General features: G+C 38.7%; 1 protein-coding gene across 1 annotated transcript in view; it reads left to right on the top strand.

The window, feature by feature from the left end:
* Positions 1 to 15,275, top strand: part of LOC115628602 — a 48,576-nt gene that overhangs the window by 21,859 nt on the left and 11,442 nt on the right. The window contains exons 3-7 of the mRNA XM_030524786.1: positions 7,718 to 8,280; positions 8,337 to 8,533; positions 11,787 to 12,387; positions 12,450 to 12,496; positions 12,923 to 13,375. Coding sequence (XP_030380646.1) covers positions 7,718 to 8,280; positions 8,337 to 8,533; positions 11,787 to 12,387; positions 12,450 to 12,496; positions 12,923 to 13,375 — 1,861 coding nt within the window. The remainder of the gene's footprint in view (positions 1 to 7,717; positions 8,281 to 8,336; positions 8,534 to 11,786; positions 12,388 to 12,449; positions 12,497 to 12,922; positions 13,376 to 15,275) is intronic.

Below are 15,275 nucleotides of genomic sequence, written 5' to 3'. Positions count from 1 at the left end.
AAAGTTTGTGTTATAAACTTTTTCCGACCGATTTCAAATTTGGGGACTGTAATCTACGTAACTAAATCTACAACTTTGCGTTTAAGGATTTTCAAAATATGCATTTTATAAATGCAGGCAGAACAAACAATACAAAATATCAAACAGTTGGGGACAACTAAGTATACATACACACACACACACATACAAGCAGCTGTTCGTGTAGTTGCGTGCAAACGATTGAAATAGCCAAAGCAAAATGTGAGACACTAATGTATGAATGTACACACATACATATTTACACATCTATGTATGTATGTTCATTCGTCTTGCACTGACAGAGCAATAAATGTTAATTAATTAAAAATTATTTAACATTTTTAAAAGTAATTTTTGTTTGTTTAGTACATTTGGCATTAGGGTTTTCATTAGGAACTTTATGCAGCAATAACAAATTACAAAGAACGCAAATATCAAATAGTTGGGGACATCATATACACACACTCACACACAGAACAAACAACAGTTCGTGTCTATGTGTGCGGATCTCTACGTCCGCTTGAAAAAGTAAAGAGAAACATGCATGCATATGTACATATGTATGTATGTATGTATGCCTGTGTACGTACATATATAGCATGTATGTATGTACATTCGTCTGTATGTAAGTATGTATACATTGAACAATCGAGCACTGTTGTTTGATTGTAATAAATAATGTTCTATGATTTTAAATCAAATTTTTAAAACGAAAAACAACAACAACTTCAAGTCATTGGCTCGCGCTTCTTCTTTCGTTTTGATCATTTACGCCTGTTATTTTCAAAGGCAAAATGCCAAAAGTTTACAGTTACCGTCGCTAGGCAACGACTGCGTAAGCGATAGTAAAGCAGAAACCGCGTTGCGGGCAGATGTATGTATATTTGTATATGATTTGTTCTAATTGATCTCAATAAATTATAAGATGTTATTATTTTAATTTTCTGTTAATTGCATTCAAATTTCGATGGAATTATTGATTGTATCGACGGATTCAACTATCGATAGTTTTGATGCTCTCGCACATAGAGCATCCGACACATGCCCATCTCTATCATCTCAGCTGATCGCATATTTACAGCGACTTATGTATGTATGTATGTATATTGGCGGATAACGCCTGCATGAAAAATTTAAATGTATGTACATATCAGCGTTGTCGAACGCTCCAATTTTGGCGGGACGTCCCGATTTAGAAATCAAAATTAAATGTCCGGCGTCGGACTTTTCGGGGATAACTCGACCGTGTGTACAACGTGCTGAGGAAGCACACAGTTAAGTCAGGACTGGCAGTCCGCCCGGTGCGTAACGAAGATATGTACATATGTATGTACGTACGTATAACCATACATAGTACTTATTGTACTATATTTTTTTTTTGGAAAATGAACTCTTTAAAAAACTTTAAAGAGCGTCGAAAGAAGAATATCATATAGTAAATAAACTTTTAATTATAAGCACATTTTACTTAGACCAGCAAAGACGGGCAAGACCTGATAGTATAATATATGTATATAATAAAGTAAGGCAGCACAGCACAGCTTCGATTTATGGCTATAACTTGCTTCATATTACCTATCATGATAAAACAAAATCACTACCTGGATGTAAATACCAAGTTGGAGATTCCAAGAACTATGGGAGTTATGGAAAATCCAAATTCCGAAATATATATTTTTTGCGTATTCATATAAGGCATCTTGGCCTAAAATTTGGTATCTCTTATAATACAGGGGTGCCACAGAATCTCTTCCGCCCAAGTTTCGCCACAAAACCGATTCTCAGTGCCACAGCTTTTGGGAGGTTCCAAATCTCGTTTGTTTTGCTAGAAGTTTTGATTGAAAACACTAACAAAAACATTTTTCCAAATAAAAATAATCATTGGAATATAAACCTTACAGCTTTACTGAACAATCTGCATGAAAAATATTGTGCATATCCTACGTAAATATTATTAGATTAGCAAATTACTTATCATATACATACTTAAAACACCAGTATTCATACACAGCGTCCAAAACAACCGCACAATAGAGATGCCCCATTGGCCCAAATAGAACATTACATTTTTCGAACATCACATTTTGCTGAGTTAAGCCTAAGGTCGTGAGTCAAACGAAAGTGAAAAATAAAATATATATTTAACGCAATTCTTGTTTCAAATAATTACCAAATAACCGTTTATTAATTAAACAAACTTGGCGATTATTCTTTGTCGTCAAGTGGCAGGTCTGACTGTTAGCGAAAATGTGAATGGCAATAAGCCGCCATTTAAAAATACAATTCGTACCAGTAAAAATGTAGTTGCATATCTACATTTTTGTAATATCTGAATTTAATTTAAAATGCTATTTTTTGCAAAACATCGATCGCCACAACAGGATACAATTTTCGCAATTGCGCAAAATTCCAAATGATGTTATAAAGAGTGTTATATAAATTTAATTTTTAACAAGTAAAAAAGCTAAAGTCGGGTGTCCCTCTGTACATATGTTTAGAACAATTATTGAAATAAAAAAATTAAGAGAATTAAAAAAAGAAATTCCAAAAAATAAATTAAATCTGGATACCAACTTTGGTTATTCTAGCTTTTATACGGACAGACGGACGGACGGACATGTCTAGATCGGTTTCTCTCGGCATGGGCTGATTCAGAATATATGTATATGTACATATACTTTATGGGGTCGGAGATGCTTCCTTCTGCATGTTACATACTTTGCACAAACCTAACAAACATACTTTGCACAATTAGTCGGCCAAATGTATTCGTCGACAGTTAGCTGTTGCTGACAGCTGTCTTGGAGGGGAAGTTCGAAAAAATGAAATCTTTCGAAGTTCTGTGGCACAGACGTATTTTTTGGGAATTTGCAAAAACAACTGTAGCCGAAACTACCGGAGTTTTCTGTGGCATCCCTGATAGTCTCTGATATCTAGGAATTCATTCCTACGGACAGATAGATAAAATCAGCGAAAAACCCACATGTTTAGGGCTTAACCAAATTGGGCTACTCCAGATATCTTAGTCTTACTCTTAGATGGGCAGCCTGGAATATTTAGTAGATCTTCAAAGAAATGAAATACAAATGTATTTCAGCATCGCGCAATTTTTCAGGGCAGTTGTCTGCGCAGTATTTACCGGAAAGGTGAAATACGTGTACCTTGACCTGCGTGTATTTGGATGGGGCCGTGGCCGATAGGGCGTTTTCCTTTCAAAAATTAATTGGACTGAAAAACGAGCTCGTTTCGGGTATGTATTGTTGTTGCTGCTGGTGCTGGTGCTGCTGATGCATCTCGACTGAATTGTAATTGTTTTTTGTATGTAAATTTGTGTTGTCTACATGCTAGTCTTGGCTTGTATTTTCGTTTGATTTTATCCATTTTTGTTCGTTTTTTTGGCACTATTTATGGCTTTCTTGCTCTTTATTTGTGAGTTGTGGTTCGTTGCGTCTATTACCGCCTACGGAATTCAGATTCAGAAATCCAGCGTAATTATTTATGACGGACATTGACCTTCATTGGTATGCTGTGAAAGGGTCGGTTGTGGGTACGAACAAGCTCAATTGGCTTGAACTGATCGGCAAAGATAGCAAGATTATTTATTTGGATTTACTTTATTCAGGAGACTATACGACTTACATATATTCGCTAACTTTGAACATTATTGGCAAGCAGTATAAAATATTTTCATCAAAAAGGGCATATGCGCCTATAGATCAAACCAATGCCGAAACACATTTTGTGTTATGAAGCTAATCACGTATTGCACAAACCGTATTGGTCCAACCCGATGCAAGATATCGTCAGAGCAAGCCAACAACAGTCTGCTCCGCCACTGCTGTTCAAATCGCATTGCACATGCAGTCACAAATAGTCCGACATTACACAGAAGTAGTTATAGTCCGACTTGTTGGTTAGACCGATTTACGAGGCAGCGAAAGTGATCGATTTTCAAGCAGGCGTGGCCCACTGCGTTTAATGTATGTATTTCGCAAGCTTTTTTTTAGCGTCCGCCGCCGTCGTTGGCAACAGCATTGCTGAATGGCTGCAACTTCAGAAATAATAGAAATAGTTGTTTGTATGCCTCTTATGCAATATTCTCAGCTTGGCTTACTTGCTTACTTAGCTGTTGTCTTTGCTTTTATTAATGTTGATCCGGCTCTGCTTCAGTAGGCAACATTCACAATCAACGGCGATCAACTACTCTTATGTACGAGAACCTGTACGTTCCATAATGTTGGAAACATTCGACGCGACAAGTTCTATCGCAATGTTTTACGCTTGATACATTTGTGGCAATCCTTTCCGACTTTTAGTAATAATGCCATTTTATTGATTGATATGATTTTACTGCTACCTTTGGCTTACAGCCCTTCGTTTATTTCCTAATACTCGTAGTATGCATGTACTATATAACTCCGAAAACAAGTTACTAACTACCCGAGACTAGAGTTACTGACCAAAAACTACTTTTACATCGATCGTACTAGCGCTGTTTGATAGCAGAAAATGTAAATAAATAGTTGGTGGCACAGAAAAAGTCAACTACAAAGTTCCGCGAGCTGGACAAAAACTGTTAAAATAAAGTCCAAATAACTGCATACATAGTGTGGGGCACACAAACCCGAAATCCATTCACCAAAAGATAAAGAAAGCTTGCACAAGGAGTGGAAGCAAAAAAAAAAATGAAAAACTGGTAAAATCGTAGCTGGCCCAGCCGACTGAATATGCCAAATTGGAGCATTCTTTTTTCAAAAGTCGCAAAAAAAACACGAGTACAACTGAAAGTAAAAATATGTGGGACAACTGTTGCTCAGAGCCATGTTGCATAATGATGAAATGCGCTTGGCTAGACAGTGCCAATAGCACCCCGCAACATACAGACACGTACATACATTTATATTACAGTGGTCTATAAGCACATTTATGTCCGGTAATCATGGGACGAGAAGGACACCAGATTACTGAGAATGTGCATATAGAGCACATATATTTGTACATATACTAGTACGAGTATATGGTATGTATATATGTATGTATATTAATGAAGGACTGTAATCATTATATGAATTATTATTAACAATTACAAAAAAAGGTGTATTTTTTAATTTGATTCATTCACTTACAATATAGTATAATGACTATTTTTGAGTTTTACTTTACTTATCTGCGGTCCCTGATATTTGTTTTATTTTTTAAGTCGACAAGGCCGCAAAAAAGCCTAACTAGGAATTACACTAATATCCAATATTTGGTTTGCCATGTGGCCAACTTAACCGAATAGCAGCCAAGTAGTGAAAGGGGTAAATATACCTACAAACAAAAATTGGAAAAAATATCAGTTTTTAATGACACAAGAGCAGGAAGAAATGATTATTATAAATTAAGCATAAAACCCGGAAATGTTAAGGCAATACATATTCGATTGTGAAATATATACTGGTCCCCGGCAATCAATTTGGATTCCACAAAGAGCAAATAAGAAGAATTGTTTCTGAACCGAGTCAACTCGATCCTGATGCGTTTTATACTGCGGATACCAAACACATGTTCTAGTACCAGTGAACTGAGCGGTATTTAATCCTACAGAATTAAGAAAGTAATCTTTCCATAGTAACTTAATTTTTAAAGTGGTATATTTACTTTCATTTGTGATATAATTGTTTTATGAACTTAGGATCTACGTTATCAAGACATATCTTTTGACTTTTTTTTTTGAAAGCATGGAAAGCTCATGTCACATATATCATGTTGCATAACAAAAATGTTTTCTTCAAAATGTTTAATACTAATCTAGTAGGTTTTGCGACATACATGTCGGTCACATGTCTCTCTTTGTTTCTCAGTTTTGTTATTTAAGCTCTTGTGCTTAATGGGATCCTTGCGTTCATCCATATGGACAGGTGGACTGACAGGCGGACAGGCGCACGTGGCTATATACGATTATACTCGTCTTGTCGTAACAGATTTATTCGGCTTATATTAGGTGTGATATTTTCCTTGGGATTTACTTGAAAGACGACTAAATTATACTGGTATATGCTTTGGCTATAAGTTGAAAATAATGAAATGGCAGTTGTTGTTGCATTGGTTTACCTCCATACTGTACACTTAGACACACATTGACACAATCCCGATATACATTTTTGATAATGACGGGGTTTTAAGTACTCTAGCATTCCATACTTATTTTAATGTTATGATTTGTGTAGGAATCAACCAATTACAAATCGAAAACGGCATTTCACTTTCGTTGGCAATAATAGATTTCAAATAGCTCTCTAAAGCAGAAATAACTTGTCTAGGAAGAACCAACGAAGACCAAATCAATACCGTCGCATCCAATTGGTGACCTTTTGTTTTGCATTTCTATTGATTTGGCGGCTCTTAGTTTGAGCAATGCAAGCTGGTATTGGTACGTGATTAGTTTGCATGGTAAGACAGTAATCAAATGTCTTCTTTTAGGTCATGGGCGAGCTCACAAGCTCTCTTTTTTATGTTAATAAGCAACGACTTGCGATGCGTTGTGACGTGTTCCCTGCATGCTAAGTAGATTTTGGTTGTAAAATAGCAGCCGAGGTATTTGGATGCCAGTGTTAACTAGTGTACAACCAAATTCTCAGAATATATGCATTTAATACACGCAATTTGTAAATTAGTTCGACGACGCAAATAATATTTTATATGTACATACAAGTACATTGGTAGAAACGATTGGTGCAAGAATAAGGCGCGGTACAACACATAAAATATTTGATTGAATATTTTGTCCACTCGAGATGATGGTTGGTTATTATTTTGATATCAAGCAAGTGAAAAAGCTAAAGTCGGGTGCCATGACTTTGAAATACTCCGCACCTACCATGTTGAAACGGCAAACACATAATCACCAACTGAAAACCCCTATTAGTGGAGAATGGGAGGTACATACATATATCAAACAAATAAAACAAACTCATAGAGCGTACACACAAACGGCACTTTGGTCGTCTCTGAGATCCAGGTGTTCATGCAGACGGACAGAATATTAACTCGCCTTGTCATGCTGATCAAAAATGTATATACTTTGTGGGGTCGGCCTCGCCTCCTTCTGTCTGTTTAAGTTTTCATAGGTATATACAGTGAACAGGATGTAGGTACCTACAGTTATATTTTCCTACATTTACCACTTAGACCTTCTAATATACCCTTTAACCCTTCAGGTTTAGGTTATATAAACATAGGTGTTTAACGTTGAATGTATTTTGAATGTAACCCATATATGTATGTCTACTTTACATAGCCGGTATAGTCTTAGGTACGATCTGGTTAAAACTTGAGTAAGTATGTAACATTAAATACAAAACTATACAACATTTGGTTCTTTCAACACAGCTTAAAATCCAAGAAGTTAATGCAAAGTCCGGTCGTTACAGCATCTAAAAGACAGAAAAAGCGATAACTTTTAAATTAAGACATAAGTTTGGATAGAAAGAGATAGACGGACATTGTTTGGATTCATGTCGTTTAGATAGATTTGGCAAAATTTCCGTTTAACAAGAGAACGTTCCAGTTCAATTTATGAGAGTATATAAATGAGGTCTGCAACGATTGAGTGATTTTATAGAGCCCTTTTACCGTTGGGATACAGGTTATAGCATTTAGATATATATCTAACTGGTGACAAAAATACCCATTTATGTATTCTTTCAATTTACAGCACCTACCACAGCTCAAAGCAAGCGTGCTTCACGTGTCAGCAACTCCCGCAGCTTTGTATCAAACCCCAAGCAGGCCAGCACGGATGTCCTTAGCTTTGACTGTCCCGAAGAATTCGGCTACTATCCACATCCGACGGACTGCACCCAGTACTATGTGTGTGTCTTTGGAGGCGCCCTGTTGGAAAGCTGTACAGGAGGGTTAATGTATTCACATGAGTTGCAAACTTGTGACTGGCCACGTAACGTAGGCTGCGAAATCGAAAATGGTGGTGCAGTCACTTCTACGCAGGGGGGTCTGAGTAGCACGGGACGTAGTAAGCAACAGCAACATCAGCACGTCCCGAGTCGAGTGCGCTTTGGCGCCGCCTTCACCGGCCCTGGGTCAACAACACAGAGGGCACAGGCAGCGGCTAACCAATATCATCGAGCACCGCCACAGGTCATACAGGCACAAGTACAACACATTCAACCACCGCCAGAACTACGGGTTTCACCAAATCCAGTTATAACTTCACGAGGACAGCCCAAACCCTTGCTTGACTCTGAAGAAGACATTGCTAAGGTCAGTGTTAATCATAAAAGTAAGCACACATATTAAAATTACGTGAAAAATCTCAGCTGTATGCCGATGCTCACGAAACTCTGCCGCCGGTCGAGGAAGAGGAAAGTGATCGCCAGCAACGTGTCTATCGCGGTCAGCCCAGTACCGTCAGCCAGGTGCAAAGGGATCGAGATGGTATAATTCATCAGGCTAGCATCAATGCCATACCGAACCACGGAAAAATTGGCTCTTATGCTTTTGGTACAGCTTATAGGTAAGTACTGGATCTATTTGTAGCTAGTTAGAGATCGTGCTTGCACCTAGTGCCTCATCCTTGTGCCGCTTTTGGATTAAAACTTATCTCTCGACATCACTTTACTTTTTATTATATTTTCAACAAAATCAAAATCCGGCTCAAAAACCTCTGCAATTCATTGTACTACTCTCTGCTCTTGCATAACATTTATACTGCACCACATACTCGTATTTCTATCATATTTCAAATGACCCAACGACTGAATTACTCTTGGTCAAACAAAACTGTACACAAACAGCGAGGACTTGCTCAACGACGCAACGAACCAAACGCGGAGTGAAAGACTTCCTCTGGACAAGCGACGCAGACGACGTTATATAAATGAACCGACAACTGACTCAGCAGATAAGGATACCGTGGAGGTGACTGAAAAGCCCAGTGATTCCATTATTTCCAGCAGCATTTCGTTCTTCAATAACACTGTCGATATTAATGAAAAGCACAACGAATCGTCTGAAGAAGAAAACGCCAAAGTAAATGCGGAATTACAAGTTATGCCATTGAAGTACTCTTCGAAAATCAAACACCATTCAATCGAAGCTTTGATGGAAAACTCAGACGTTGACTACGACGATGCACATTATACGCAATCTAACGATGGGGCTATGGCCGCATCTAAACGCCAGCCTCGTCAACTTCGACCGATTTCTCATTCCCCCGCGAAGTGGAACACACATAACTATCGCTCCATAGACCCGCCAGCCTTCCAGTACAAACCGCAGCAATCTGGGTACAGCTTCGGCAGCTTTAATCCCTATCTCACGCCGCCAAGCCAACCAGCGCATAGCAACCACAACTACAACCAACTCAATCCACAGTACCAGGCATACCAGCAGCCCCAACTGCCACGGGCAGGGCCCAACCAGCAAAAGCCCAAGTCCGTTTACACAGGCTATAACCTGTCTCTACCACCTCCTCCCCAGGATGATGACTTTCGGCCCATTGCGGGGAACTATTATGGCACACTACCCAGCCCTCAACCCAACTCGGTATATCGGCAGCATTCAGGAGGGGCCGGCGACTTGCTGCCGTACCTTATTGAACAGCTGAAGCAGCTAAAGGAACGACGAAAGCAACTACAATCAGAAAACTTCTCATACTTTCATTTAGACAATCAGCCTGTAGCACCGACTCCGGTTGGGATACCTAGCACAACGGCACAGACTCCCATTGAATATAATCCGCCGACAAAGCCAGTACAACAAGAAACAGCGAACGGTTATCATGCACAGTATAGCACTATAGGTGGCTTTTATAATAATAATCCGAAACAGAGTGCTTATACACCAACCTATCCAAATAAACTGGTTTCTCAGTACAGCATTGGGGCAGCAGGATTCGAGAGCACGACGGAAAGCAATTATTTTCAGTACAACATCATAGCTAATCAAAAGATGAAGGGCGTATACAGCACAATCAAGCCACATCGGCCTGAGCACGCGGAAAAAGTTCGGCCGCCAGTAACACCTTTGGAAGTGACACCCAACATTGATGTTGTTGCGGCGCCAAATTTAGCGTACGGTAAACCCATCTTGATAAACCAAGCACCTTACCGAGACATTTCACACATGCCAGTGGGCGTAAGCTACGCAAGCAATGTAACTATGCCTGAATCTTATCAGACTTTTACCAAATCTATCAGCACGACCAGCGCACCACAGCTACAAGCGACAACTCAGCCGAAATGGAACCGCTTTCAATTCAATATTACTGAGTTTATGTCAAACCTTAAGGCTAGCAACATAGCCAAGTATTTTAAGCAGAACACTGACGGTAATGGGAATATCCGCAACGCGTTAGTTCTTCGACGGCCAGTCAGCAGTATAACCAGTGAACGTTCTCAGCTAAGGCCCATTACAACTCCTAGACCGGGTGACAGAACCAAACCATCAGCAACTGAACAACCCACAACGACACCCGCACCTAAGGGCTACGAAAGCTTCATTAAGAATATACAAGGTGGGAAATCCAGCAAAGCGAAAGCAACAGAGATGACGCCACGCCCCAAACTGAGGACCACAACAATAAAAAATGTAGATTACTACGAGGACGAGGACTATGATGAAGATAACGTTGATATAATGCCACCTTCTCAAATGCCTCCATATATGCCCATGTCTGAGACAATGGCACCCCCACGACCTCAATTTCCAATATCAGCGCCAACCACAGGCATTCCCGGAGCCGTGCACCCTAACTTTCAAACGGGATACATTGATGCCACCACAACCCGGCGCCCCTTTCCAAACTTCTCTCAGTTAAATCCATCTAATGCAGGCGCTGGCGTTCCTTCATTCATTAACTTCCCCACCGACATATTTCAAGAGCTTCAACATCGCCTTCCTCAGCTTCAGGAAACAAGCACCGCCAGCACTCAAACAACCCAGCAAACTCAAAACAGTGCAAGCTCAATAAGAGGTACCACCACGGAGGCTTCAACAGTTCGCTACACTGCGCGACCTCAGCGTACACGCGGCAATCAAAAATGGAAAATACAAAGCGATAATCTAAATCATAACGGGGAAGCTAATACCAAGAATAAAACTAACTTTATGCCCGCCTATGCGAAGCCCACAACGGGCACTGCTGCTTTGGGCGGACTACAATTGAACTCGATTCACGTAAATCCGAACGCGGAGAGACACAGGTAGATATGAGAGAGGCTGTCGCTTTTGAACGCTGCCCAACTACTTTGTGCCACAACATAAACACAAAACTAAGCAGACACTACAAAAATAACTGAATATATGTATATATACCAACCCATATGCGTGCTGACGCTACATACATACTTATTATACAATACGTTTACAATTAGACCCTACTTTATACCAGAAAGAATTTAACTGAATTGAATTTACTCATAAATCCTACACAGTTGACTACTACTTTCTAATGTACTGGGATGCACTCAATATTAATTTCATTTTCATATCCATAGTAACACCTGAAACACCTCATTTTGAAGAAACTAGAAACCAGCTACTAATATACTATATGTAACTCATTAATTTGTTATTAATTTATATAACTTTATTTTTCTCGTTTTGCATTTCTCCCCTCCCCATTTGTATATAAACGACCTTTATCATAAACTTGTAATGTACAAATGCTCGCGGACGAAAATATATTATATTCTATACTCGTATATGTGTATCCATATTGTGCATATTTGCAAATTTATTAACCCACCCAACAACAACGTGTACAGAAATGAGCCACCTTCACCGTCATCATCATTGGCGCCAACGCCTGCTAACATCTTTGTACAGCCCACGTCAAAAGCATCACCCCCACCAATTCCACAACGTCCCGCCAAGGTTATAAGCGAACAGTTAGCTTCAAGTCGTAACTATTACAATGCATCAACATTAAATAATGGGGGTGGCTACCAACAATCACAACAGACGCAGCTACAGCAGCCAACACCTTTTCAACAAGCACAACAGACACACGCCGCATCAAGTTCTTATGATACATCATATTACTCTGTCTATGACGACGATCTCGATTTGTATAGGGACATTGAGTATCAGCAGCAGCAACAGCAACAACAACAACAACAGCAGCAACAACAGCAGCAGCAGCAGCAACAACAGCAGCAACAGCAAACCCAGTCACAACAGCCATATCAGACAGCCATTCGTCAATCTACATACCGTCCATTGGAACTCATAACAACGCCGGCACCATCACATCTAAACCGACAGCCGCAGACTCACCACGATGCTTATAAGCCGGAGAACCCTACCTATAGCGGTCGGCCAGCTTTGGGCTACAATACGGACTATGATGAGGATCTAATAGCACAGGTGAGCTAAGCATATGGTAAATACATATAACGCTTTATCCGTATACCTTTCCTCATGGTCAGATCGAACAAGATAATGCCTATGATCAGCCAACACGCACGCCTCAGAGGTAAGTAGCCCGACGATTACGTTACGATCTAGCTAATTATAATTTGTAAGCAATTTGTCAAATATCATCGATCAAAGCTTCCTCAGCTAACCTGTCCCCAACAAAATCTAACCCACTTATTTATGTGACCGTCTTGGCCAGTGTCCAATAGTATTTTATACCAGGTCTCTGTAGAAGAACAGCGTTTTAGCGTTTGTTAGTAAGCAGGCCATGAGCGAGACACAACAAAATTAAACACTTGTACCCACATACATCAAAATTTGCGCAATCACACAGAGAATACCACTAAAATATATATACATATGTACGGATAGAAAGGGCCGTTTCTAGAAGCGTTTTAAATCTGTTGAAAAGCACAAATACCTAGAAGCGGCCCTACCTCTTGAAATCCACCCAATACACCCAACGCAACAATTTATCTATCAGACCAGAACAAGTCACCATTCAAACGCTTGATTCGTATGACGCGCGCTCCTCCACGCCACGTTCAATGTCAGCACACGATATACGCGACTACTATAATACACTGACAACACAAAGTACCGTTGGAAATTTGGATGAAGCCGACTACAGCTACACCAGCTCAGCAGAATATGCCGACAGCTTGGCAGAAAACTACTATGAGGGAGAACGCAAGGCTCTTACCAGTCCCTCGCCCGTATTGGCAGTCACGGATTCGGGTAACATCAGCTTAAACAAGAGGAACCTAACGAATCCTTCCTCTGCTATAACCTTAAGTCCAACTAAACTGGCCACGCGAGTACGCGCAGAGAGTGCTAAACCTACTACACTGACCGTCAACAGTACAGCAAGGACTATTACAACAACAAAAACAGGAAGACAACCGCCAACAACGACCACTACAACAAAGCCCCCAAGGTATTACTAAAGCGTTAAGATTCGTATAAATCCAACATAATCACAAAATCAAGCCAACAAAGGCATTTCAATGAGCTCTAGTTCCATTTCCGTTCCACAAAACCAAGATTCCCTTGAAGTTGCAACTTTAACCTGCATTTTTATTTGAATTAAAAAAATACAAAAAAATAACTTTTTAAAAAAAACAAACTACTCGATTGTTGACAAAAATACTCTTGCTGCTGAACAAATCAGATCTTATCTTTTTTTTAAGTAAGTACGCTTTAACATTCTGCTAACTGCTTTGAATATTCCAATCGATGTGACAGATATTCGATAAAAGTGCAGAGCAATCCTAGAGTACACATTCCCACTGCGGAAAATAGTACATAAAAGTAGTATTATTCCATATTATGTATGCATATTGATTCTGTAAATGCAAGTTTAAGTTGCAGGTTCAGAGAATCACATATTTGTGTTATTATAAATCGTTGGCTCAGCAGAATTCACTTCTTTTTAGAAAATTAGTTAAAACTTACAAATCTGCCAATGGATCTAGAGCCTTAACCCTTCACAAAAAGTTTCAATACATAATTTCAATTTATGCCCTGAACCTACTTTATGAGGAGATAATTTTACTTTAATACATAAATATAAAGTCAGTTATCCGAATGAAGTTATATTTTTATTAATAGATGTGAATGGCTTCAGTAGACTTATTTTCCAAAGATTTAGGATTGATGTACTGAATACGGTAACCAAAAGAGTATTCAAAAAAGACCATATTCTAGAGAGTTTGAGTTTTAAAAAATGGAACAATTAGAGATTCTGCTTAAACTTATAACATTTGGAATCAAGCCAAAGCTGATTTTATTAGATTCTGATTCATTTATAAATAATGGAGACACCTCGGTTATAACCAAAAAAAAAAATTAAGTGTTATATTCAGATACAATACAAAACAATACTAAATAGGGGTGTATAATGAGAGTACATTTCTTGATCCAAACCAATATTCCAATATTGTAGACTAGTGCTCTTTCTAATTCTGCCAATATTTTGATTCATCTCTGATATACATACATTTCAAAGTTAATGCATGTTTTCACCGCTTAAAAGCTATCTTAGCTCACTATGAAGTGTAGCTTATATTTTTAAATTTTATTATGAATACTGCCTCAGTTGGGTACAGGGCATCCCATAGTCGAACATACTCGGCTATATACTCGTATACTGCATCCCTTTCATATTCTATTTTCTCTTTAATTGGCTTTAAATGTCTAGTTGTAAGATTCTTAATTGTGATAATTGTTATACCCTGTACCCGAAGGGTGAAACAAATTATACATTGCTGCCATAGGAACGATCGGTGTATAAAGTAACTGTTACAAAATTTGTTATTGTACCATAGAGCAGGGTATACACCAACCGGACGCACACGATTCTAACACTATATAGTATTCGCTTACATCATGAAAACAATTACCAATTCGGCTTCCACACTACATACACTATACAAGCATAGGTTGAGAGTAGTTCTGCATTTGATTTAACTTCGTTAGATAGGAAATACAATTGCGAATTTCTTTTGACAAATTGTAGGCTTCAGGTATATATATATATATATATATATATATATATAGTTTGTCGTAAATGATCTTCGTATGTAATATTAAATGCTGTGCTCATTACATTGCATGAATGTTATCTGAACCGTATTTGAGAAATCGGAAAACCATGAAGTATGCATGAGCATGTTCTATTAAATGGCCTACCAAAAACTGATATCAATAAACTCGAATAATACATATTTAAAGACGCGAGACATAGGTCGCTGAAAACCGTACAAGAAAAACACAATCAATGGAATAGTTACTAATACTAACATTATTGTTAATTACATAAAAATACGTATGTATTT

This window comes from Scaptodrosophila lebanonensis, unplaced genomic scaffold (assembly GCF_003285725.1).
Source record: "Scaptodrosophila lebanonensis strain 11010-0011.00,11010-0021.00 unplaced genomic scaffold, SlebRS2 tig00000118-arrow-arrow-pilon, whole genome shotgun sequence".
NCBI classification, from domain to species: domain Eukaryota; kingdom Metazoa; phylum Arthropoda; class Insecta; order Diptera; family Drosophilidae; genus Scaptodrosophila; species Scaptodrosophila lebanonensis.
The sequence above is the reverse complement of the archived record's forward strand: the minus strand, read 5'-3'. Positions and strand labels throughout refer to the sequence as shown.